The sequence below is a fragment of the Thalassophryne amazonica genome, chromosome 15, assembly GCF_902500255.1.
Source record: "Thalassophryne amazonica chromosome 15, fThaAma1.1, whole genome shotgun sequence".
Lineage (NCBI taxonomy): Eukaryota > Metazoa > Chordata > Actinopteri > Batrachoidiformes > Batrachoididae > Thalassophryne > Thalassophryne amazonica.
The window spans coordinates 40,910,082-40,935,215 of record NC_047117.1 but is presented as its reverse complement, the minus strand read 5'-3'; the positions used below and the strand labels follow the sequence as shown (position 1 = coordinate 40,935,215).

Sequence of the window (25,134 nt, the reverse complement as noted above, 5' to 3'; positions counted from 1 at the left end):
TTGTGATTTGGAGCTATATACATGAAATAAATTAAACTGAATTGAATTGTTTCAAACACCTAACACAGCAAATTGGGTCTATCTTCATAATGGTAACTCAGTATGAAACTCTCGGGCCTGATGTGGAATGGTGCAGAGAGGCAGTTGGCCCCTAGTGTCAAATAGTTTTAATTTGACACTAAGGAGCACTATATTATCAAAAATTTATATCTCAAAATTGGCAAAGCAGAACTGCCCAAAATTTGACATGCATAATCTATGGACAACTCTTACTTGAAATACATAAGTACATCATGACTGATTAAAGGAGGCATGGCCTATTGGCTGTTTAATTAGAAAAGTAGGTGTGGCACACACATTCCAATTTATCAAACTGAAATTTTCATAGGTAACAAAGACCAAACCAGGTCAAGGTAGTGGCATAACAACATTTACATTTTTCACCTCCAGGTGGCAGTATAATAAAGAAAATGCATTTTTCAACACCAATCTTTGCAAGTGCTATCTATGGCCCGTTAAGAGGTTAAATTATTAAAATGAGCTTGGTAGGTCAAAGGCTCCCAACTTTATAATGATAATGTACTGCAGGGAACAGTCAAAACAGCTGTCAGGTTTTGCCACTGCTCGGTCTTCACCCATTATGTTTTGTTGTCAGTCGCTTTATTGATTTCTTTTTGGCTGCTTTTTTGAACATCTGTTGATTTTGCTTTTGTCACAGCCACTTGTTTTCTGTTCATCACTCTTCAGTCACATGTTGAGTTCCATTCTAGTTTAGTTTTAGTCTTTGATCCACCGTCTTTGATTTTTTTTTTTTTTTTTTTTGCTTGTTTTCTGTTCATCACACTTCAGCCACATGTTGAGTTCCGTTCTGGTTTAGTTTAGTTTTGATCCACTGTTTTTGATTGTTTTTTGATTACTTGTGTCACTAAATTTATTTGTCAGGTTTACCACATTTGTCTTCAGTTATATTATTCATGTCAGTTCCGTTCTAGTTTTAGCTTTTGATTTTCTAGTTGTCTAACTGAATCTCGGTTGAAGATGATTTGCAAATTGTTGTATTCTGTTTTTATTTCCATTTTACACAACGTCCGAACTTCATTGGAATGGGGGTTGTAGAATATCATGAAAAAGTTGATTTAGTTCAGTAATTCCATTCAAAAAGTGAAACTTGTATATTATATTCATTCATTACACACAAACTGATATATTTCAAATGTTTATTTCGTTTAATTTTGATGATTATAACTGACAACTAATGAAAATCCCAAATTCAGTATGTCAGAAAATTAGAATACTACTTAAGACCAATACAAAAAAAGGGTTTTTAGAAATGTTGACCAACTGAAAAGTCCACTCAACAAAAATATAAACGCAACACTTTTGGTTTTGCTCCCATTTTGTATGATATGAACTCAAAGATCTAAAACTTTTTCCACATACACAATATCACCATTTCCCTCAAATATTGTTCACAAACCAGTTTAAATCTGTGATAGTGAGCACTTCTCCTTTGCTGAGATAATCCATCCCACCTCACAGGTGTGCCATATCAAGATGCTGGTTAGACACCATGATTAGTGCACAGGTGTGCCTTAGACTGCCCACAATAAAAGGCCACTCTGAAAGGTGCAGTTTTATCACACAGCACAATGCCACAGATGTCGCAAGATTTGAGGGAGCGTGCAATTGGCATGCTGACAGCAGGAATGTCAACCAGAGCTTTTGCTAATGTATTGAATGTTCATTTCTCTACCATAAGCCGTCTCCAAAGGCGTTTCAGAGAATTTGGCAGTACATCCAACCAGCCTCACAACCGCAGACCACGTGTAACCACACCAGCCCAGGACCTCCACATCCAGCATGTTCACCTCCAAGATCGTCTGAGACCAGCCACTCGGACAGCTGCTGAAACAATCGGTTTGCATAACCAAAGAATTTCTGCACAAACTGTCAGAAATCGTCTCAGGGAAGCTCATCTGCATGCTCGTCGTCCTCATCGGGGTCTCGACCTGACTCCAGTTCGTCGTCGTAACCGACTTGAGTGGGCAAATGCTCACATTCGCTGGCGTTTGGCACGTTGGAGAGGTGTTCTCTTCACGGATGAATCCCGGTTCACACTGTTAAGGGCAGATGGAAGACAGCGTGTGTAGCGTCGTGTGGGTGAGCGGGTTTCTGATGTCAAGGTTGTGGATCGAGTGGCCCATGGTGGCGGTGGGGTTATGGTATGGGCAGTCGTCTGTTATGGACGAAGAACACAGGTGCATTTTATTGATGGCATTTTGAATGCACAGAGATATCGTGATGAGATCCTGAGGCCCATTGTTGTGCCATACATCCAAGAACATCACCTCATGTTGCAGCAGGATAATGCACAGCCCCATGTTGCAAGGATCTGTGCACAATTCTTGGAAGCTGAAAATGTCCCAGTTCTTGCATGGCCGGCATACTCACTGGACATGTCACCCATTGAGCATGTTTGGGATGCTCTGGACCGGCGTATACGACAGCGTATACCAGTTCCTGCCAATATCCAGCAACTTCGCACAGCCATTGAAGAGGAGTGGACCAACATTCCACAGGCCACAATTGACAACCTGATCAACTCTATGCGAAGGAGATGTGTTGCACTGCATGAGGCAAATGGAGGTCACACCAGATACTGACTGGTATCCCCCCCAATAAAACAAAACTGCACCTTTCAGAGTGGCCTTTTATTGTGGACAGTCTAAGGCACACCTGTGCACTAATCATGGTGTCTAATCAGCATCTTGGTATGGCACACCTGTGAGGTGGGATGGATTATCTCAGCAAAGGAGAAGTGCTCACTATCACAGATTTAGACTGGTTTGTGAACAATATATGAGGGAAATGGTGATATTGTGTATGTGGAAAACGTTTTAGATCTTTGAGTTCATCTCATACGAAATGGGAGCAAAACCAAAAGTGTTGCGTTTATATTTTTGTTGAGTGTATAATACTAACAACAATAATACACTGTATAGCCCTTTACACAGTGAAATGGACTGCATTTATATGGCACTTTTCCATCTGCATCAGACGTCAAAGCGCTTTACACATCAATGCCTCACATTCACCCCGATGTCAGGCTGCTGCCATGCAAGGCAACCTACTAGACACCAGGAGCAACTAGGGGATTAAGGACCTTGCCCAAGGGTCCTTAGTGATTTTCCGGTCAGGCTGAGATTTGAACTGAGAATCCTCTGGTCTCAAGCCCAACGCTTTAACCATGAGACCATCACCTCCCCTAAACCATGTGCTAAAAAACAGTGCTAAAAGACACTTTACCAGGGCTGTGAAAACTCCACAGATCTGAGAAATTCCGCAGATTTCATCATGAGAGGGAGGGGTGTTAGTGCTGTACTCTATAATCGTGATTGCCACTGACCTTTTAGTATGCCTATCGCAAAGCGTTCTTTTTTACGACTTCATGCAAGTTTTATAAATCCGAGGATCCAAGGAACTCCGTGGAGAAAAATGCCTCACTCAAAACGTGGCTGTTATGACAGTTGTCGGAAAGAGGGACTGGTTGGTTGCTACGGTGATGCTGTGTGCCTGCTCCAAGATGGTGTTCTTTATTTCCTGGTCTCCTGGTATTTTTCCGGCTTGAGCCGGATTTCCGGCTTTTGGATCCGGATATATGCAGCGGAAGCGACAGGTTGCCATGTAATCCCTGTGGAAGGACGCGCTGTGGATATGTAGTGACGTGGAGATGTCTGTCTGGAGTTTATACTTGACATGGACATGTCCTGTCTCTGGCAATCAGCCTGTGAGCAGGACTTATGTCCCTTTTGTCTTTTATTTCACACAATTATGACAGTTTGAGGGGGAGGAAACAAGGAAGTTCAGCAGCAGAAGGTTTTTTTTTTTCGCGCGCGCGCGCAAACAGATCATCTGTCAAAATAATTTTATTTAGATGTATTTTATAACTTAAAAACAGGACCGATGCTAACGCGTTAGCATGTCTATGGCGTTTTCAATGTTAAAGTTAGCATTAAGCTGTTCATATCTCAGCACAGTCTGTGTGCTTTTGTTTTCTGTATAATAAATAATTAATGGCTTGGCGTTTGTTGTCGTATTATGAATTGTAATTTTTTTAATTTATTTTTATTTATATATTAATAATAATAGCAACAACAGCAAAAGTAATAACTAATATTTCTACAATACAATTTTAGAGAAACAGACAAAAAGAACCTGATAAAACAAAACACAACAGAAAAGGTAAAACCAACTAACAATGAACATAAATAAATAAATATAGAAATAAATAACTGTTTCCTGTGACAAGTTTAATGACAATTTGTTTCGGTCAAACCACATCTAAGCTGTGTTTTTACACGAGAAAAAAAATAAAATGCAGTAAACTGCACATTTGTGTCTTTTTCATGAACATCACTTATTAAAGATCACATATTACACTTTAGTCAGGCCATTAAAATATGTGAACAATATGTAACAGAAAAGTTTCAGAAGAAGTCGGTTTCAGCATTTTATCCGGATATTCCACTGTTAAAGGAGATTTTTTTAATGAAAGACGTGCGGATGGATTGCAGCGTCGGCTCGCAGCCGCCGCAACGCTCCGCCACAGGAAAAATACCTCCGTGTTGATAACCATTTGTAAAATCCACGCGGCCTTTGATGGCTTTCATTGGAGTGAGTATCTGAGAAATTGTTTAACAGCTGGGCATGTTCCAACTTGTCCTTAAGGCTTCCAACAGAGGTGTTTTTCTTGTGGCGGAGCGTCGCGGCAGCTGCGAACCGGGCACTGCAATCCGTCCGCATGTCTCTCATTAAAAAAAAATCTCCTTTAACAGTGGAATATCCGGATAAAATGCTGAAACCGACTTCTTCTGAAACTTCTCTGTTCTCTCACGACGTCCTGGATCAATAGAGCCTGAAATGTGGAGGTTTTCAGCTTGAAACAGGCTGACGACGGCGCCTGGGAGCGCTGCGCGACGTCCCGCTCCGTGGGAAGTCCTTAAAGCGACAGTATCACCTCAAAATCTCTCATCAGCCGTTGAAATTTTCACTGAAAACCAGCTGAATTTTTCGAACCGTGTCCACTTCGATGTGCCTCACAGGTTTAGAAAAAATTTTGATCAAGCACAGCGCCAGTCTCTCAGCAACTTCTCAGACAAAGGAATTCCGACGAGGGGCTGGACGACTCCTCCCACAAGGAGTGCTCACAGGCGAATGACGTCACCGACAGGCGTGGAATGAAATCCATATAGTTTTTGAAAAAAATAAAAAGGACCTATACTTTATTGACAGACCTCGTACACAAAATTTGACTTGGTCTTTAAAAAATGTTTAAATGTTCAAAATGTTTGGCATTCTTTTTATGCTTTGTCTGTCTGTCCTTAGAGGCTATTTAGAATAGATTTGTAAGTGTGTGACCCCACTACGCCACATTTTAGGAAATTGCTGGCATTGATTTTTGCCAGGAAAAAATTTCATTCAGATGAAAATTTATTGCTTTAACCCATGATGTAGTCAAAACCTGCAGATATTAGGGGAACCTATGCCCAATTTTTGTTCATGGTTATTTTATTTTTGCTTTAGAAAACTGCATTGTAAAACACAAACCACTTGACCTTAAAGATGGTAGTGATTGTTTAAAATCTTTAACATTGGGTGTTCCTGAAAGCTTTCAAACAGGTTTGAAAAGGCTTAAAATCGCAGCCCCCAGCCTGCGGCTTTGCCACTGGACCCCATTGGGGACCTAAGCGGCCCCCACACCCCTCGACTAATTAGTTTCAGGCTTAGCCATATTGCCTCAATGCCAGCCCTGTTTAAGTTAAAAGTAGCATATGGACATCGCACACTTTTAGAGCCATTAAGGTTTTAAAAGAAGAATTTTGTGACATGTCTGTGTCGTGGAGCGACATCAGACAGAGGGAAGACAGCAAAAAACAGGATTTGAAAAAGTTTAATAAGAACAAGAAACCGTGGAATTGGCGCTGGGTTTAATTTAACCCTCTGGAGTCAAATGATGCGCCCTCGCATAAAAAGTCACATGACCTAATTAAGCGGAGGTAACACTCAATCTGCTGCACTCTGTGGCTCCCTGTGTGTTGAATGTGGAGACTTCAACCTTTACAGCACTTTTTACATTTTGTATTTTTGTATATTTACAATTTAGTATAAATTGTCTTATGAGAATTTTTTTGTAACATGCATTTTCATGACTATTATTGTCATTTTCGCTGCACGTTTATGTACACACATGCAGCCAAAAGGATCATTTACTTCTGTACTGCAGCAGTGACAGTGGTGGGAAGAAGTATGACTCCTTCTTCCTCACTGGATGGCTGGCTTGTGAATTTTCCACCAATCAGATGTCACTAACCCCACATGTGTTCACTAACCCCACGTGTGTTTGATTGTTGTTAGAATGAAAAGTGATGTAACACAGGGGTAAACATACCACTGTGCCAGCTTTTTTGAAACATGTTGCAGGCATCCATTTCAAAATGAGCAAATATTTGCACAAAAACAAAGTTTGTCCGTTTGAACAATAAATATCTTGTCTTTGTTGTGTATTCAATTGAATATAGGTTGAAGAGGATTTGCAAATCACTGGATTCTGTTTTTGATTTACATTTCACACAACGTCCAAACTTCATTGGAATTGGGGTTGTACAAATTAGAGATATTACCAGGACCGCTTTCTTTCACCTGCGATATATAGTGAAGATTCGTCCCATCCTGTCTATAGCTGATGCTGAGACCCTAATTCATGCATTTGTCTCTTCTAGATTGGACTACTTCAATGTTCTATTTTCTGGTTTATCACAGTCCAGCATGAGGTGTCTCCAACTGGTTCAAAATGCTGCTGCCAGACTCTTGACAGGAAGCAAAAGGTTCGGCCACATTACTCCTATTTTAGCCTTTCTTCACTGGCTTCCTGTCTCTGTGAAGTTAGATTTTAAGGTTCTGCTAATTAACCTATAAAATTATTCACAGACTAACACGTCCCTACTTGCAACTCTTTGTGCGGTGTCGTGACATGTCAATCATAACTGAACTTAACTGAACTAATTAAACCCTCCGTACCAGCGCTCGGGTTCACAGGGTGCAAGACTACTTTGTGTCCCCAGGGTGGATAAAAAGTTCTTGGAGTTTATTTACATCAATTATGAAGAAATACAAAAGTTTCGTTCACCAAAACATCAAATCTAGGCTTGCATCTCAGATGTATTTTCTGGCAAATTGTAGCTGAACTATCAGGTGTTCTTTTTAAGAAAATCCTCTACACCACTTCATCAGGAAGCTGGATTTTATATTTTTAATTATTTTATATCAAGTTGTAGAGATTTGTTTTCAGTTTGAGTTTAAGGAAGATAACTTTAGATTTATTTGTCTAAAGTTGTCAATGGTATGTCACTCAGACATCCAAATTAAGAGATTATTTAATCAACAGCTGCCTGCTCATTTATAAATCACTGGAAAACACGTATATATAAGGCAACCCAAATTAAAGGAGTATTGCTGCTTTCAACAACCTGGACCTCATTTCTGGCATTAAATATGGTTACTCACCAATATAACTTTTGTGTCATTATTAGTCCATGGTTCAAATGACGTGTTCAGTTCAAATCTGAGGCAAACATTTTTCTTCTTCTACTAAGATAGATTAGAACTTTTGTGGTGCACAGCACCAACTACTGGACAGGAGGAACCTAGCAGTCAATATGACTCTCTGGTTTCAAAATGCAACTCTTTGTGCGGTGTCGTGACATGTCAATCATCTGTGTCCAATCAGATTTCAGGGGAGTCCAGTGCAACCCTGGCCTCCGCTCTAGCTCCACCCATGCCAGGAAGTGTTCAACATTTGACATTTCCTGTTCAACTCTGGACTCAAAATTTGGCACTTCCTGTTTCAGCGTGAACTTGCCACTGTGTTCCCGTGAAATTCCATGAGATCTTGTCTGTCAATCCAGGAAGTGTCGATCCAGGAAGTGTTTGACATTTCCTGTTTCACTGTGGACTCAAAATTTGGCACTTCTTGTTTGGGACTCCCTGTACCATAGAGCGAGCTTTGGGCTGATGCACGACACTTCACTCATATTAGTAATGGAACACATCTCGGCCTTAACTTTATCAAAATTTTGGGTCTGTGAGTGAAGCTTAGGGCTAGCAGCTAGCAATCCCCTTAGTATATTCTCTGCTTTACTATGGATTTACTGCTGATGAATTATAGTGTTTGTATGTGTAGTTTTTCCGGGAGACTGATTCTGCTCTTTTTCTCTGTGTCTGACGTACAGGTAGCGGGATGGCTACTGAACACAGAATGCTGGACTGACAGACTGCACACTGTGGTCTGTGTTTGGAATGGACACTGCTGCAAGAACAGGCCCTCTGATGGCATGAGGACTGCTGGATGACCCCTGCCTGAAATATAACTGGCTGCATGGACTTCTCATTGAATACATATTCTTTTGTTATAATGTCATGCTGTTTTGATTTCTTGTTTTCTGTTTCTTCATCTTTACGAAGCTTGGTAAAAACCTTGCAACTGTTAGAATAGTCTAAGCCTGGTGTGCCCAACCAGGCCATCGCAATGGCAGAGTTCCAGTCGATCGCATGAAAAAAATTTTAAAAATCTGGACTCATTAAAGTATTAAGTTCTGCTATAAAGGACTGAAGAAGAAGAAGAAGAAGAAGAAACACCATAGAAGAAGAGCGACTATGTCACTAAATTTAGCAACTATTCAGACCCCTCCAGCAACTTTTTTTCCAAAAAGTGATTAGTGAGAAATCTAGCAACTTTTCTTGGTGTTATTAGAGACTTTTGGAGGCTCTTATGTGAAAGCATATATTTGTCCTCAATGAGCAGTGGGTGTTGCTCTCCCAAAGCTCACAGGAGGCCACCCAACTCCTCTATTTGCACGGAAAAGGAGACAGCCAGCCAGCAGTGAGTTACTCAATTTCATTGGGTGAGAAAACTGAAGTTAAAACAAACAAACAAAAGGAAAAAACAAGTAACTCTACTAGAGTGTCTCTTTTGGGTCACTTTTGCCGGCTCAAAATCTAAGAATCAACAGAAGAAAGTTCATTTGTATTTCTGAATCAGAATCAGAATTGCGTTTATTGTCATTGTAATTTGCAGTACAACAAGATTTGAGTGCAACTCGAAAAAGGTGCTTTCCATGGTGTGAGTAATTTTTAGCCAAATAAAAGAGTGAAATTTAACGGTAAATTATTCAGAGTATATGTACAACTAATATAAACATAAGGTAAAATAAAATAAAATACAGTAAAATGTGGACCAAGTAAAATGTAAAACGAGAATTATATACAACTGTGGAATCATATTGCACGGGAAAATTGCACATGGTTTACAGATATTGCACAAGAAACTTGAAGGTGCGGATTAGAGTGATTTGTTACTGTTCAGTGCAGTGATCGCTCTGGGGACAAAGCTGACCCTGAGTCTGTTTGTCCTAGTTTTGATTGATGTATCCCGTCGGCCGGAGGGTAGTAGGTCAAACAGGTGGTTGCTGTGGAGGGATGTGTCTTTGCTGATGCTGGCAGCTCTGCTGAGGTAGCGAGAGCTGGCAATGTCTTCCAGGCTGGGCAACCAGTGAATCCCTGGGCCGTTTTGATCACCCTCTGCAGCGCACTCCTGTCTGCTGCTGTGTACCCCCAGGACCACGCTGTGATGCAGTATGTCAGGATGCTCTCGATGGTGGCTTTGCAGAACAACACCAGCAGCTTCTCCTCCAGATTTTTTCTCCTGAGCACCCTCAGGAAGTGGAGTCGCTGCTGGGCTTTCTTCACCACCACTGTGGTGTTGGCAGTCCAGGAGAGGCCGTCAGAGAGCTGCACTCCCAGGAACCTGATGGAGCTGACCCTTTCCACACAGTCCCCTTGGATGTAGAGTGGGGCTGGGTCAGCCCTGTTCTTCCTGAAGTCCAGGATTATTTCTTTTGTTTGTGTGGTGTTCAGCAGCAGGTTGTTAGCTGAACACCACGCTGTCAGTCGATTTACCTCGTCTCTGTAGTCGGTCTCATCCCCCCCCCGAGATGAACCCAATCACGGTGGTATCATCTGCAAACTTTATGATGGTGTTTGTGGGATGGGTAGGAGAGCAGTCGAGCGTGTAAAGGGTGAACAGGAGGGGGCTCAGTACACAGCCTTAAGGGGTGATGGTGGAGTGTGATGCTGGAGGAAATGTGGGGGCCAAGTTTCACAGACTGTGGGCGGTTTGTGAGGAAGTCCTTGATCCACTGGCAGATGGGGGTGGAGATGCCCAGATGTGTCAGTTTCTGGACCAAGATCTCCGGGATGATGTGGTTGAAGGATGAGCTGAAGTCTAGGAAGAGCATTCTCACATAGCTCCCCTGGTGCTCCAGGTGGTTCAGCGCGGTGTGGAGAGCGGTTTGCCCTGTAGGCAAACTGGTGTGGGTCCAGAGTGGGAGGGAGACAGGCTCTGATGTGCTGAGAGACCAGTCTTTCAAAGCACTTCATGACCACAGGCGTAAGTGCAACAGGCCTGTAGTCATTATGCTCTCCACTGCTGACTTCTTTGGGACTGGAATGATGGTGGAGGATTTGAGGCAGGGTGGAATGGTGGCCTGCGACAGGGACAGGTTGAAGATGCAGGTGAAAACTCCAGCCAGCTGGTCAGCACACGCTTTCAGTACCTTTCCAGGTACACCATCGGGGCCAGCCACCTTCCTGGGGTTCACCGCCTTCAGCACACGTCTCACTTCGTGTTCCTGAAGTGTTAGCGTGCTAGTGCTGGAGGGTGGTGGGTGTGGAGTTGCTGCTGGTCTGTCTGCTTCGAAGCAGGCAAAGAAGCGGTTCAGCTCCTCTGCCAGCAAGGAGTCAGACCTACCATTTCCTGGGTTGCTGCTTCTGTAGTTGGTTATATGATTTATTCCCTGCCACATCCTTCTGGGGTCATTTATAGCGAAGTGGTCCTCTGTCTTTTCCTTGTAGGCAGCCTTGGCCTCTCTGATGCATCTTTTCAGATCGGCCTGGACTTTTCAGATCGGCCTGGACTGGTCAACAGTCCACAGTGTCAACACAGTTCTTAATGTAAGAGAGTACGGTGTCTGTGTACTCCTGCAGGTTGTGGCTAGAAAGTAAATCCCATACAGTCCGTGAGAAGCAGTCCTGTAGCTGGGAGAGCGCTCCCTCAGGCCAGGTTTGGATTGTCTTCCGTTGTGGCTTTGTTTGCCTCAGCAGGGGGGTGTAGGTGGGGATGAGGGACAGGCGGAGATGGTCTGATCCAGCGAGATAGGGGAGGGGAGTGACTTTGTACGTGTGTTTAATGTTTGAGTAAACATGGTCCAAAGTCATTTCCCCTCTGGTGGCACACTTCATGTACTGGTCTTTAAACACAGTCTTTAAACACGCTTGGTTGAAGTCACCAGCAACAATACAAACGCCATCCAGGTGGGCCAGCTGCTGTTTATTTACACAGGCAAGCAAGAGGCTAAGGGCCCTGCTAACGTTAGCATCAAGTGGGATGTAAACAGCAAACACAACGACTACTGTGAACTCCCTTGGGAGATAAAAAGGTCTGCATGAGCCTGCCAGCACCTCTACATCAGGAGAACAGTGAGAGGCAATGACCCTGCTGCTACAGCACCACTCGCAGTTCACATAAACACAGAGCCCTCTACCCTCCACCCTCCACTTACCCGAATCACTGGTTCTGTCCTGCCGGTGTAGCGTGCGGCCTGCTAGCTCGACTGCAGCGTCGGGGATCAGCGGATGAAGCCATGTCTCTGTGATGAAAATAACGCTACAGTTCCGCACAAAGCTGTTTGTGGCCATCTGTAGCTCCAATTCGTCCATTTTGTGTGTGATGGATTTGGCGTTTGACAGAAAGAGGCTCGGTAATGCTGGCCTGTGAGGTTGTTTATGTAGCCTAACAGATTTCCAGGAAGCAGAGCCGGACCGACATCCTCGCTTCTGCTTCCTGTCTCTATGCCGTATTCCCCGCCTGCCGGGCAGGCTGGTAATCCATATGTAAGCTGTATTTTACTCACTTTTTGTCCCTCCCACAATGTTATTCCTCTCTCCTACAGCATCAATAACAATTGCATGCACATACAGATACAGACAACGAAAGTTAAGCTACAAGCCTTTCAGTGCAAATAGCTGACTCCGGTGAGGGCAGTCGCATCTCCTCCTCTCTCCTCTCCTCCTGTTTTGTCTCTATCTCTCTATCTCTAAAAAGTCCCAAATTCACCAGACTGTGAATTCTTCAAACTGCATTTGGAATAACCATGGAATTGATCAGCTGGTCTCTCAACGCTATTGACACCATTTTTTCAACAAGGAAATCAGGGCCGGGGCAACCTGCATGCCCAGATGGAACCTATCCTGTGGGTTATGTTCTCGACACCCGGGAGAAGTGGTGTGATGCGTGTTTGGCACCACTCTCCGTGGAAGACATTGAGGACTTATTTTTATTTGTTTTTATGGCGGGGGGCTGGTACTTATTGGTTTATGCGCTGCCCTGAAATACCAGAAAATTGGCAAGACAGCTGCTACCAGAACCACAACCCCACACCTGTCCGTCATGATTAATCAGGTGGGCAAAGCGGTACAATATCAGACTGTGTTAACTTTTGAACTCAAATGCAAGTTGGATACCATTTTGGAGCAAATGTCCGCCTTGCAAAGGAAGATGTTGCAGACCAGGGAATACTCAGAATTGGATTCAGATGGTCAGAGGAGCCGTGGAATTTCTGTGTTACTCTACCCAACCCCAAACATGGCAGCTTATCAGCTACTGAAGGTCAAAATGCCCCGCTTGTTTTTCCTCCAAAAGGACCTTAATGGCCTTGGTGAAGCATTCAGCTCCCCTCTTATCTATCAGCCCTCTTCTACAGCCTCCTGTTGTCAAGGCAACTCCAGACTTTCATGCATAAACGGACAGAGACTGACATGAGCCACCTGCACACATTGATGCATGCTCCTCCCACCATCCCCCCTTGAGTTTCTGTCCACCACCACCCCCCCCACTACCCCGACCTCCGCACCACCACTCCTCCCCCCCCCCCCCTCCGCAAAGCAGCGTTTCCCCCTGAGCTTGCAGCTGCACGGGATACTGCTGCGGTGACCACACACTCACATTGCCTAAATTCAGATGACGGGCTGTCTTAAAATTTTTTTACATACATAAACAATCAAATGTATATGTATGGTTGTTTCAATTCTGATTTGTAGCATTATTAACTTCTCTCTCCCAGCTACAGGACTGCTTCTCACGGACTGTATGAGATTTGAGCGCCTTGGGGCAACTGTTTGTTGTGATTTGGCGCTATATAAAAAAATTGATTGATTGATTGATTGATTTATTCTCCAGCCACAACCTGCAGGAGTACACTGACACCGTACTCTCCTACATTAAGAACTGTGTTGACACTGTCACCGTCAACAAAAGAGTCAGAGTTTTTCCAAACCAGAACCCTGGATGAACAGTGCAGTCCAGTCCATATTAAAAAGCCGAAACACCGCCTTTAAATCAGGGGACAGGGCCCTGTACAGCGCGGCCAGGTCCGATCTGAAAAGACGCATCAGAGAGGCCAAGACTGCCTACAAGGAAAAGACAGAAGACCACTTCGCTGTAAATTACCCCAGAAGGATGTGGCAGGGAATAAATCATACAACCAACTACAAAAGCAGCAACCCAGGAAAAATGCTAGGTCTGACGCCTCGCTGGCAGAGGAGCTAAGCCGCTTCTTTGCCCACTTCGAAGCAGACAGACCAGCAGCAACTCCACACCCACCACCCTCCAGCACAAGGACACTAACACTTCAGGAACACGAAGTGAGATATGTGCTGAAGGCGGTGAACCCCAGGAAGGCGGCCGGCTCTGATGGTGTACCTGGAAAGTTACTGAAAGCATGTGCTGACCAACTGGCTGGAATTTTCACCTGCATCTTCAACCTGTCCCTGTCGCAGGCCACCATTCCACCCTGCCTCAAATCCTCCACCATCATTCCAGTCTCAAAGAAGTCAGCAGTGGAGAGCATAAATGACTACAGGCCTGTTGCACTTACACCTGTGGTCATGAAGTGCTTTGAAAGACTGGTCTCTCAGCACATCAGAGCCTGTCTCCCTCCCACTCTGGACCCCCACCAGTTTGCCTACAGGGCAAACCGCTCCACAGAGGACGCCATCACCACAGCTCTCCACACCGCACTGAGCCACCTGGAGCACCAGGGGAGTTATGTGAGGATGCTCTTCCTAGACTTCAGCTCAGCCTTCAACCACATCATCCCAGAGATCCTAGTCCAGAAACTGACACATCTGGGCATCTCCACCCCCATCTGCCAGTGGATCAAGGACTTCCTCACAAACCGCCCACAGTCCGTGAAACCTGGCCCCAACATTTCCTCCAGCATCACACTCCATCATCACCCCTCAAGGCTGTGTACTGAGCCCCCTCCTGTTCACCCTTTACACGCACGACTGCTCTCCGACCCATCCCACAAACACCATCATAAAGTTTGCGGATGATACCACCGTGATTGGGCTCATCTCAGGGGGGATGAGACCGACTACAGAGACGAGGTAAATCGACACTGACACTGACAGCATGGTGTTCAGCTAACAACCTGCCGCTGAACACCACAAAAACAAAAGAAATAATCCTGTACTTCAGGAAAAACAGGGCTGACCCAGCCCCGCTCTACATCCAAGGGGACTGTGTGGAAAGGGTCAGCTCCATCAGGTTCCTGGGAGTGCAGCTCTCTGACAGCCTCTCCTGAACTGCCAACACCACAATGGTGGTGAAGAAAGCCCAGCAGTGACTCCACTTCCTGAGGGTGCTCAGGAGAAAAAATCTGGAGGAGAAGCTGCTGGTGTTGTTCTACAGAGCCATCATTGAGAGCATCCTGATGTACTGCATCACAGTGTGGTACGGGGGGTGCACAGCAGTAGACAGGAGAGCGTTGCAGAGGGTGATCAAACCGGCCCAGAGGATTACTGGCTGCTCTCTGCCCAGCCTGGAAGACATTGCCAGCTCTCGCTACCTCAGCATAGCTGCCAGCATCTGCAAAGACACATCCCACCCCAGCAACCACTTGTTTGACCTACTACCCTCCAGCCGACGGTATAGGTCAATCAAAACTAGGACAAACAGACTCAGGGACAGCTTTCTCTCCAGAGCGATCACTGCTCTGAACAAAAACAAATCACTCTAATCCGCACCTTCAAGTTTCTTGTGCAATATCTGTAAACCATGTGCAATATTCCCGTGTAATATGATTCCACAGTTGTATATATTTCACGTTTTACCTTACTTAGACACCCTCTCTACTTTTAAGATTAGGCTTAAAACTTTCCTTTTTGCTAAAGCTTATAGTTAGGGCTGGATCAGGTGACCCTGAACCATCCCTTAGTTATGCTGCTATAGACGTAGACTGCTGGGGGGTTCCCATGATGCACTGTTTCTTTCTCTTTTTGGCTCTGTATGCACCACTCTGCATTTAATCATTAGTGATCGATCTCTGCTCCCCTCCACAGCATGTGTTTTTCCTGGTTCTCTCCCTCAGCCCCAACCAGTCCCAGCAGAAGACTGCCCCTCCCTGAGCCTGGTTCTGCTGGAGGTTTCTTCCTGTTAAAAGGGAGTTTTTCCTTCCCACTGTAGCCAAGTGCTTGCTCACAGGGGGTCGTTTTGACCGTTGGGGTTTTACATAATTATTGTATGGCCTTGCCTTACAATACAAAGCGCCTTGGGGCAACTGTTTGTTGTGATTTGGCGCTATATAAAAAAAAATTGATTGATTGATTGACTTAGTCCACATTTCATTTTATTTTACCTTATGTTTATATTAGTTGTACATATACTCTGAATAATTTACCGTTAAATTTCACTATCTTTTATTTGGCTAAAAATTACTCGCACCACGGAAAGCAACTTTTTGGAGTTGCACTCAAATCTCGTTGTAATGTAAATTACAATGACAATAAAGGCGATTCTGATTCTGATTCTTATTACATTCAACTAGTAATAATTGTGGATTAATTGCTGTATTTTTGTCTGAGGTGATTGGCTGTGATGATAATTTCGTTACACTTGTTTTAACTTCATTGCACTTGTTGTAATGACAATAAAATCTATCTCTATCTATCTAAAAAAAATATAAACCTAAGTGCAAATTAAAGGAAAAAAGCCAATTATGCAAATTAGGCAATTAGTTGTTACGAGTCAGTCCTATGCCTACTTGTGCTTATTCTTTGCACCATGCACGTTTACTTGAATAATGTGTTATTATTGTTAAAACTTTATCTTTGTGCCAAAAAATTATGTTATTATATGGGCACACAATATATTGTGGTAACTCTATGGCTTTGGACATGGCTTTGGTACATCTCAATACACTTTCAACTTTAAATGTAGATCTTGGTTCAAAAAAGGTTGGGCACCCCTGGCCGAAGCAGCGGGTCACTACTCTGTGTTTGGTCTGCTTGAGGTTTCTTCCTCAGTATCATCAGAGGGAGTTTTTCCTTACCACTGTCACCTGTGTGCTTGCTCAAGGAGTTGGTAAGGTTAGACCTTGCTTGTGTGAAGCACCTTGAGGCAGCTTTGTTGTGATTTGGTGCTATATGAATTAAATTAAATAAACTGAACTTAATTAAATTGAAATGAATCTGAAAATGAAAAAAATGAAACTGTTTCTTGCTCAAACAGGTCTGATATTCCTGTGTTTGTTGTCTGTTTGAGTGAAAGTAGAGCTGATGCACATACATGCGTGCACATGCACAAGACAGAGTAAAACCTGTGTGCTCATTTGTGGAGACCATCATTAATTAACGCAACCTGGACAGCAAGTGTTTTTCAAAGCCTTCTCGCACTGAGTCTATACGTTTTCAAACAACACTCTATTCAGTATTTGTCCATACAGAGAAAAAAATGTCAAAGATAACAAATGTGTCTGTGTATACAAAGGTAACCGTGTGTAATTGTGTGGAGGTGGGCTTGACTGTAAAACATACTCTGTCACAGAGTGTGTGGTTGCCTTCTCATGGTAACGGTAGAGCAGGAGACACTGGTCTACTCGGGCCACACTTCCCGCCTGGCGAAGGCTCTGGTAGAAAAAGAGCAGGTCCTCTGGAACTCCCTTAAATGAGACAGAATTATGAAATTCTATTTTTATTTTAAAATGAGTAGTGTATTTTGGCCAAGTGGTTAATGTGCTTGGTTACAGTTCAGAAGGTTCCGGGTTCAAATCCCACCCCTGCCACATTTCTCCATATAATGTGGAGTTGCGTCAGGAAGGGCATCCGGCGTAAAACTTGTGCCAATTCAACATGCAGATCCACCTTGGATTTGCTGTGGCGACCCCAAGTGCAAACAAGGGAGCAGCCGAAGGGACTTACAAATGAGCACTAGCTCATACATTGCCTATGGGATTGCAGAGGCCCTAGGCTTAGTGGGGTCTTTGCATGGAGAGATTACTTCTGAAAAACAAAGTCTGCATTGAACTCGGAGCCTCAAATGACACCTCTTTCCAAACGTTGTAACACAGACAGCAAACTACAACAGACTAAAATCTTTTTTTTCCTCCCAAAATGAGACATCCTGCGTTCTTTGTGAATTACACTGATGTTGACTTGCAGCTCAGCCTGCTGAGCTCAGCTCAGAGGTAAGGAGTGACAATGATGCCATTAATGTCTGAAAGGAAATGATTTTGACAAAAACTACAGCTTTTGTTTATTTTTATTTATGTCCAGAGATCAAGGATCCAGTGTACAATTTCATATTTATTTACTTTAAGACTCAATAAAATGTTATTGACATAGAAAACCTGTAAAGGAGGTATTGATAAGGAATTGGATTGATAAGTGGAATCGATAGAAAAAAAAAAAATATATATATATATATAGTGAGGAAAATAAGTATTTGAACACCCTGCGATTTTGCAAGTTCTACCACTTAGAAATCATGGAGGGGTCTGAAATTTTCATCTTAGGTGCATGTCCACTGTGAGAGACATAATCTAAAAAAAAAAAAAAAACTGGAAATCACAATGTATGATTTTTTTAATCATTTATTTGTATGTTACTGCTGCAAATAAGTATTTGACACCCTACCAACCAGCAAGAATTCTGGCTCACATAGACCTGTTAATTTTTCTTTAAGAAGCCATCTTATTCTGCACTCTTTACCTGTATTAATTGCACCTGTTTGAACTTGTTACCTGTATAAAAGACACCTGTTCACACACTCAATCAATCACACTCCAATCTGTCCACCATAGCAAGACCAAAGAGCTGTCTAAGGACACCAGGGACAAAACTGTAGACCTGCACAAGGTTTGCATGGACTACAGGACAACAGGCAAGCAGCTTGGTAGAAGACAACAACTGTTATGATTATTTATTAGAAAGTGGAAGAAACACAAGGTGACTGTCAGTCTCCCTCGGTCTGGGATTCCATGCAAGATCTCACTTTGTGGGGTAAGGATGACTACACAGGAGGACCATGCAAGATCCCGCAACATGGGTTAAGGAGGATTTTGAGAAAACCCAGAACTACAGAGGAGGACCTGGTCAATAACCTGAAGAGAGCTGGGACCACAGTCACAAAGATTACATTAGTAACACATGATGCTGTCATGGTTTAAAATCCTGCAGGGCAGCAAGGTCCCCCTGCTCAAGTTAACACATGTCCAGGCCCGTTTGAAGTTCACCAGTGACCATCTGGATAATTCAAAGGAGGCATGGGAGAAGGTCATGTGGTCAGATGTGACCAGAATAGAGCTTTTTGGAATCAACTCCACTTACCATGTTAAGAGGATGAGAACAACCCCAAGAAAACCATCCCAACCGTGAAGAACGGGGGTGGAAACATCATACTCTGGGGGTGCTCTTCTGCAAAGGGGACAGGACGACTGCACCATATTGAAGGGAGGATGGATGGGGTCATGTATTGCGAGATTTTGGCAAACAACTTCCTTCCCTCAGTAAGAGCACTGAAGCTGGGCCTTCCAGCATGACAATGACCCCAAACACACAGCCAGGGCAACTAAGGAGGGGCTCTGTAAGAAGCATTTCAAGGTCCTGGAGTGGCCTGGCTAGTCTCCAGACCTGAACTCCATAGAAAATCTTTGGAGGGAGCTGAAACTCCAAACCTGAAAGATTTGGAGAAGATCTATATGGAGGAGTGGACCAAAATCCCTGCTGCAGTGTGTGCAAACCTGGTGAAAAACTACAGGAAACATTTGACCTCTGTAACTGCAAACAAAGGCTACTGTACCAAATATTAACATTGATTTTCACAGGTGTTGAAATACTTATTTGCAGCAGTAACATACAAATAAATTATTTAAAAAAAAAACAAATCATACATTGTGATTTCCAGATTTTTTTTTTTGGATTATGTCTCTTAGGTGCGTGTCTGCAGACATGAAAATTTCAGACCCCTCCATGATTTTTAAGTGGGAGAACTTGCAAAATCGCAGGGTGTTCAAATACTTATTTTCCTCACTATATATATATATATATATATATATATATATATATATATATATATATATATATATATATGTATATTATATTTTATACTATGTGTAAAAAGGTTAAAATACAAGAATAGAAAGTTCTTTTAAAACACATTTAAAATGTTTGAAAAGGGTATAAAATGTGTGAAAGAATAGAAACCTCATTAAAAACATGTTTAAAATGTTTACAAAGGCTGTGAAATGTGTAAATGCATAGACAGTTCCTTAAAAATGCACAAATACTTTTAAAATGTGTTTAAGATGTGTAAAAGAATAAAAAGAAACACAAAAATTGTGTGTATGTGTGTTTGGGGGGGGGGGGGGGGGCAGCTATTCATTTGTTCTCTGAGGTGGCTCACTATCCCACACTTTGAAAACCACTGGTCTAGTGGTTAAGGGTTGGGCTTCAGACTAGAGGAACCTTGTTCAAACCAGACCAGAAAATCACTAAGGGCCCCTGAGCAAGTTACGAGATCTGTCAATAAAGTAACGGTCCTTTTTATTTTTTTCAAAAACTATATGGATTTCATTCATATGTTTTTACGTCAGACATGCTTGAACCCTCGTGCGCATGTGTGAGTTTTTCCACGCCTGTCCGTTACGTCATTCGCCTGTGAGCACGCCTTGGGAAGGAGTGGTCCCGCCCCCTCGGCTCATTTTCATTCTCAGGAAATGGCGGAATGAAAAGGACTTTTTTTCCATCAGAATTTTTTCAGAAGCTGTTAGAGACTGGCACCTGGAAACCATTCGAAAAATTTATCTGGCTTTCGGTGAAAATTTTACGGGCTTCACAGAGAATAAGGACTGTTACCAAAGCTTTAAGGACCCCATTAAGGACGGTCGGCGCGCCGCGCTCCGAGCTGCGACGACGAGGCACAAACCACCGGATCATTTCTAAACAGATGGCTCTGTGGATACGAGACCATCGTGTGCTCTTTCTCTGGTTATCACAAGAGCTGGACATCAGCCATTTTCCGGCAGATTTCACTTTTAACAAGAGATTTTGCCATGGAAAGCCGCGCGGAGGCTTCGCGCGTCAGGACCGATTCGCTGTGGAAGCGAGACAAAGGAACACCTCCGTTTCGGCGTGTCAGAGAACAAGTTTGGACATGCCCAGCTCTTCACAATTTCTCTGATACTTACTGGACTGGTAAGCATTGAAAGCCGAGATAGGCATGTCCAAACTTGTCCCCTGGCACTCCGAAACGGAGGTGTTCCTTTGTCTCGCTTCCAAAGCGAATCGGTCTTTACGCGCGAATGACGTAACCGACAGGCGTGCAAAAACTCACGCATGCGCACGAGGGTTCAAGCATGTCTGACGTAAAAACATATGAATGAAATCCATATAGTTTTTGAAAAAAAATAAAAAGGACCATTACTTTATTGACAGACCTCGTACTTCATCCCCTTGATGTGTAGTGAGCACCTTGCATGGCAGCACCCTGATGTCAGCGTGTAAGTATGTCTATGTGAATGGTTGAATATGAGGCATAATTGTAAAGCATTTTGAGCTTCTGATGCAGATGGAAAAGCACTATATAAATGCAGTCCATTTACCACACAGAGGTCAGAGGTAATTAGGCAATGAATTGAGTTGAAATTTTTTTAAATATGACAATCACAATATCAGTGACTAAAAGCTGCTTCTTCTGATTAAGGTTTAACCTGTCCCATACCCTGATCAAGTAGGCTGAAGCAGACTTTTCTTCAGAAAAAGACTTCCTCAGGACTTCTGATAATTGCAAGGAACCTCAAAAGAACACCAGACTCAGTGTGGTGACTGTACTTGCATATACGAGGTCTGTTAGAAAAGTATCCGACCTGGAAACCATTTGGTAGATTCAGACAGCTTTCGGTGATGATGCTATGGGCCCGTCACAGATTAAGGAGCGGTACAACCAGTTTAAAGACGGCCGCACAACGGTGGAGAGCGAGCCATGCTCCAGTCGGCCATCAACATGCTTAAATGACTGGATCATTTCCAAAGTGAACGCTGTGGTGATGCGAAACCGCTGTGTGCCGATGGCTTTGGCAAGAAGCTGAACATGCAGCAAAAGCGCCACTGTGTTGAAGCCTCACAGGACATGTTGTGACATGCCCAGCTCTTCCACAATTTCTCGGATAGTCACACGACTGAAAAGCCACCGAAAGCCGTCTGAATCTTCCGAATGGTGGAAGAGCTGGGCATGTCACAACATGTCCTGTGAGATTTCAATACGGTGGCGCTTTTGCTGCGCCATCAGCTTCGTGCCAAAGCCATTGGCATGAATTTCACTGCAACTCTTTTCATGGCAAAATCTTCTGTCACACTGGAATGTGCCGTAAAAGTGTTGATGTCCACCTCTTCCACAATTTCTCGGATAGTCACACGACGGTCCCGCATCACCACAGCATTCACTTTGGAAATGATCCAGTCATTTCAGCATGTTGATGGCCGACCGGAGCGTGGCTCGCTCTCCACCGTTGTGCGGACGTCTTTAAACTGGTTGTACCGCTCCTTAATCTGTGTGATGCCCATAGCATTGTCACTGAAAGCCGTCTGAATAATCCGAATGGTTTCCACCTGGCTGTCGCCCAGTTTCTAGCAAAATCTGATGCAGTCGCCCTGCTCCAGTCGTTCCGCCATTTCCTTGCAAAGAAAAAACGACGAGAGACTACACCCATCCTCACAAAGGCTGCTTACAAGCAAATGACGCAATCGACAGGCGTGAAAAAACTCACGCATGCGCACGAAGGTTCAAGGTTGGCTCATGCAAGCACACGTGATTCAAATCCATCAGGTTTTTGAAAAAATAAAAAGGTCGGCTACTTTTCAAACAGACCTCGTATTCTGCACCTCCCTCATACACTTCTCTGCCACACCAGAATTCCTCATACAATACCACACCTTTTGTCTTGGCACTCTGTTATAACCTTTGTTTAAGTCCAACAACAAACAATGCAACTCCTTCTGGCCTTCTCTAAACGTCTTCATCAGCACTCTCAGAGCAAATATTGCAGCTACAGTGCTCAGTCTATGAAATTTAAAGCAATTCATACTGAAAATTGTGGAAAGTTCTTCATTGAACATTGCTGTTCTTTGATGGATAACTTGCTGCAATATGAATTTCCTGATTTTTATGCATCTAATTTCAGATTATTGCTTCCTCATTTGTGGCACCAACTTGTGTCCAACTATTATGCAATTCGGCAAACAGGTTCTGTTACATTTCCGTATCATTGGACCATGTTTCATGTTTATTGGACTTAATTATCTTAATGACATTAAACACGTGAGTGTCTACTGAATGCATATGCAGCTTGTGGTGCAGATGGCACTCATGAGCAAAGCAGAGGTTGAAAAAGTAGGTTTTAAATATGTTTCTTTTTTGCATAAAAATGAACAGGTATAAATAGGCATAGCCCATTGTAGAAAATTCTGTACTCTTAAAAGATTGTGGGAATGTAAATATTTTGGACTGCTAACTAATTTTTGCAAAGTGAGTTTTAAAGAAAAATGCATTTTTTCCTTACTACTGCAACACCTGCATGTGAATAAATGTAATTCTTGGAATATGAGTAACATGAACCAATCTTTATCATCCATAAAAATCTCAGCTTACTAAGTGGTACGGTGTGGGCCATGTCCCTTTCATATTATAAGTCTTATTTTTAAAAACAACAACAAGAAAAAGGCCTAGTTCAAAAATAATGAAACCTAACTGCTGATTTGCATTGCATTTGTCATGAACAAGCCATTATTTTATTTAGCACCATCCAGATTTATCTTTGAGTTGCCTATAGTCTCTTTGACAGGTACTGATAATTTCATGGAAAAATTCCACACAGTTCCAGAGATATGCAGGAAATTTACCCCAAAATTGCGCTTTTTTCATCAATTTTGTGTGACACTGATATTTAGCATTATCATTTAAAGTTGAATGTTAAAGAAATAACCTTGTATTTTGTCCGTTTGTGCTTCATACTCACAGTAATACATTTTTGTAAAAGTAGAAATGTCATTTCCTAGAAAAAACTTCATGTTTGTAAAGCAAGGTAAAACTGTCGCAAGTGTAACGCTGAGAATAAGTCCTTGATTTATTTGTGTCAAAAACTTTAGCTATATCTTCTACTCTGCTTCAATGGACAGAATTTCTTTGTTTCAGGCTTCTGCAGATTAAAGAAGATACCTCCAACTGTTGTCGCAAGCGTTACGCTCTAGCACATTATTGTATATATGCACTGATAATTTCTAGCAATGACTAAACTGAGACCAATAGAAATATTGAAACTCTGATATATAACCATACCTAAAATGATAACATTTCACAAAAAAGGCCACTTTTAAATTTTGATGGTTATGTCACACTTTGGCTTCATTATTTTTGAACTAGGCCAAAAATAAAGTTGGACAAAATGTAAGTAATTACACAATTTCTACATGACAGATTGTTTTTCCTCAACTTTGGTGGTATTTGATTCAATATATGGCAAGATGTCAAACTGACAATGATTTTTCATATTTTGAAAAAAATAGAGTGACGGACTTCAAAATCGGTGTATGAAAGTTATGTGTTTATTCAGTGGATGTACTGAAAATGTTTCAGCTCTGTAGGACAGATGGGTGATTTTTGGTGAATGTTAAAAATTTTGAGCAAAGAGGTATTTTTGAGTATCATTTGCATAAAGAGGAATGCAAACTTTATGCAATCATCAAAAAAATTGTAGGATTCAACTCGTACATGATCCCCAAACATGCCATGTGAATTTCATGCACTTTTTTTTTTTCAGAATATTCTTTTTACATTTATAGCACCCTGTACTGACAAACATTTACAACAACTGACAAACATACCACATTTCTTACACAGCCAGTGCTTGTTCTTCTATATCCTTGTGGCAAGTTTTGTATTTATATAAGGTACTGTTGGAAAGATATGTAACACTGTCTGTTTTGACTGCTCCCAGCAGTCTGTTCTCCTTTATAAAGTTGGCATCTTCTGAGTTGGGGCCATACTGCTTTTACCAACTTAAGCTCTAATTGGTCTATCTAGATAGGACTTGCAAAGACTGGAAGCGATTGAAGTGATGGCCTGAGGTAAGATAGATTTTTGAGGTTTTCCATATTTTGCAATACTGGGTAAAAATGGAAAAACAGAAATGGGTGTGGCCTACATCACAAGATTTTTCACACTCAAAAGAATTTGTTGATGTGTGAATGTTGACTAACATTGTACTATGTACAATGTTGGAGTTTTGGTAAAAATGTATTTTATTTATTATAGCCCCACCTGTAGACAAAAAATATCAGATTTGTTAAGGCCCTACCTTGAGCTGGTCTGTTATTATCCCTAAAAATTTAAGCTTGACAGGTTGAATGGTGTGAGCCACACCGACATTTCTAATTAAAAAGCCAATAGGACATGCCCCTTTCAACAATCACGATGCACTTACGTATTTCAAGTAACACCTGTTCCAAGATTACCCATGTCAAATTGGTACAACTCAGATTAGCCAATTTTGAGATATAAATGTTTGAGATTGATGGCACCCCCTAGTGTCCAGTCAAAACTATTTTAATCAGGCAGCCTCTTTGCATCAGCCAAGAGCTTCGTCCTACTGGAGTTCCCATTATGAAGGTGATTCCAGCTTCCTGTGT

General features: G+C 42.6%; 1 protein-coding gene across 2 annotated transcripts in view; it reads right to left on the bottom strand.

Annotated features, from left to right (window-relative positions):
- The window catches only part of b3gntl1 (UDP-GlcNAc:betaGal beta-1,3-N-acetylglucosaminyltransferase-like 1), a 265,373-nt gene that overhangs the window by 102,352 nt on the left and 137,887 nt on the right, over positions 1-25,134 (bottom strand). For both annotated transcript variants that reach the window (XM_034189061.1, XM_034189062.1), the window contains one exon: positions 16,990-17,114. In XM_034189061.1, coding sequence (XP_034044952.1) covers positions 16,990-17,114 — 125 coding nt within the window. The remainder of the gene's footprint in view (positions 1-16,989; positions 17,115-25,134) is intronic.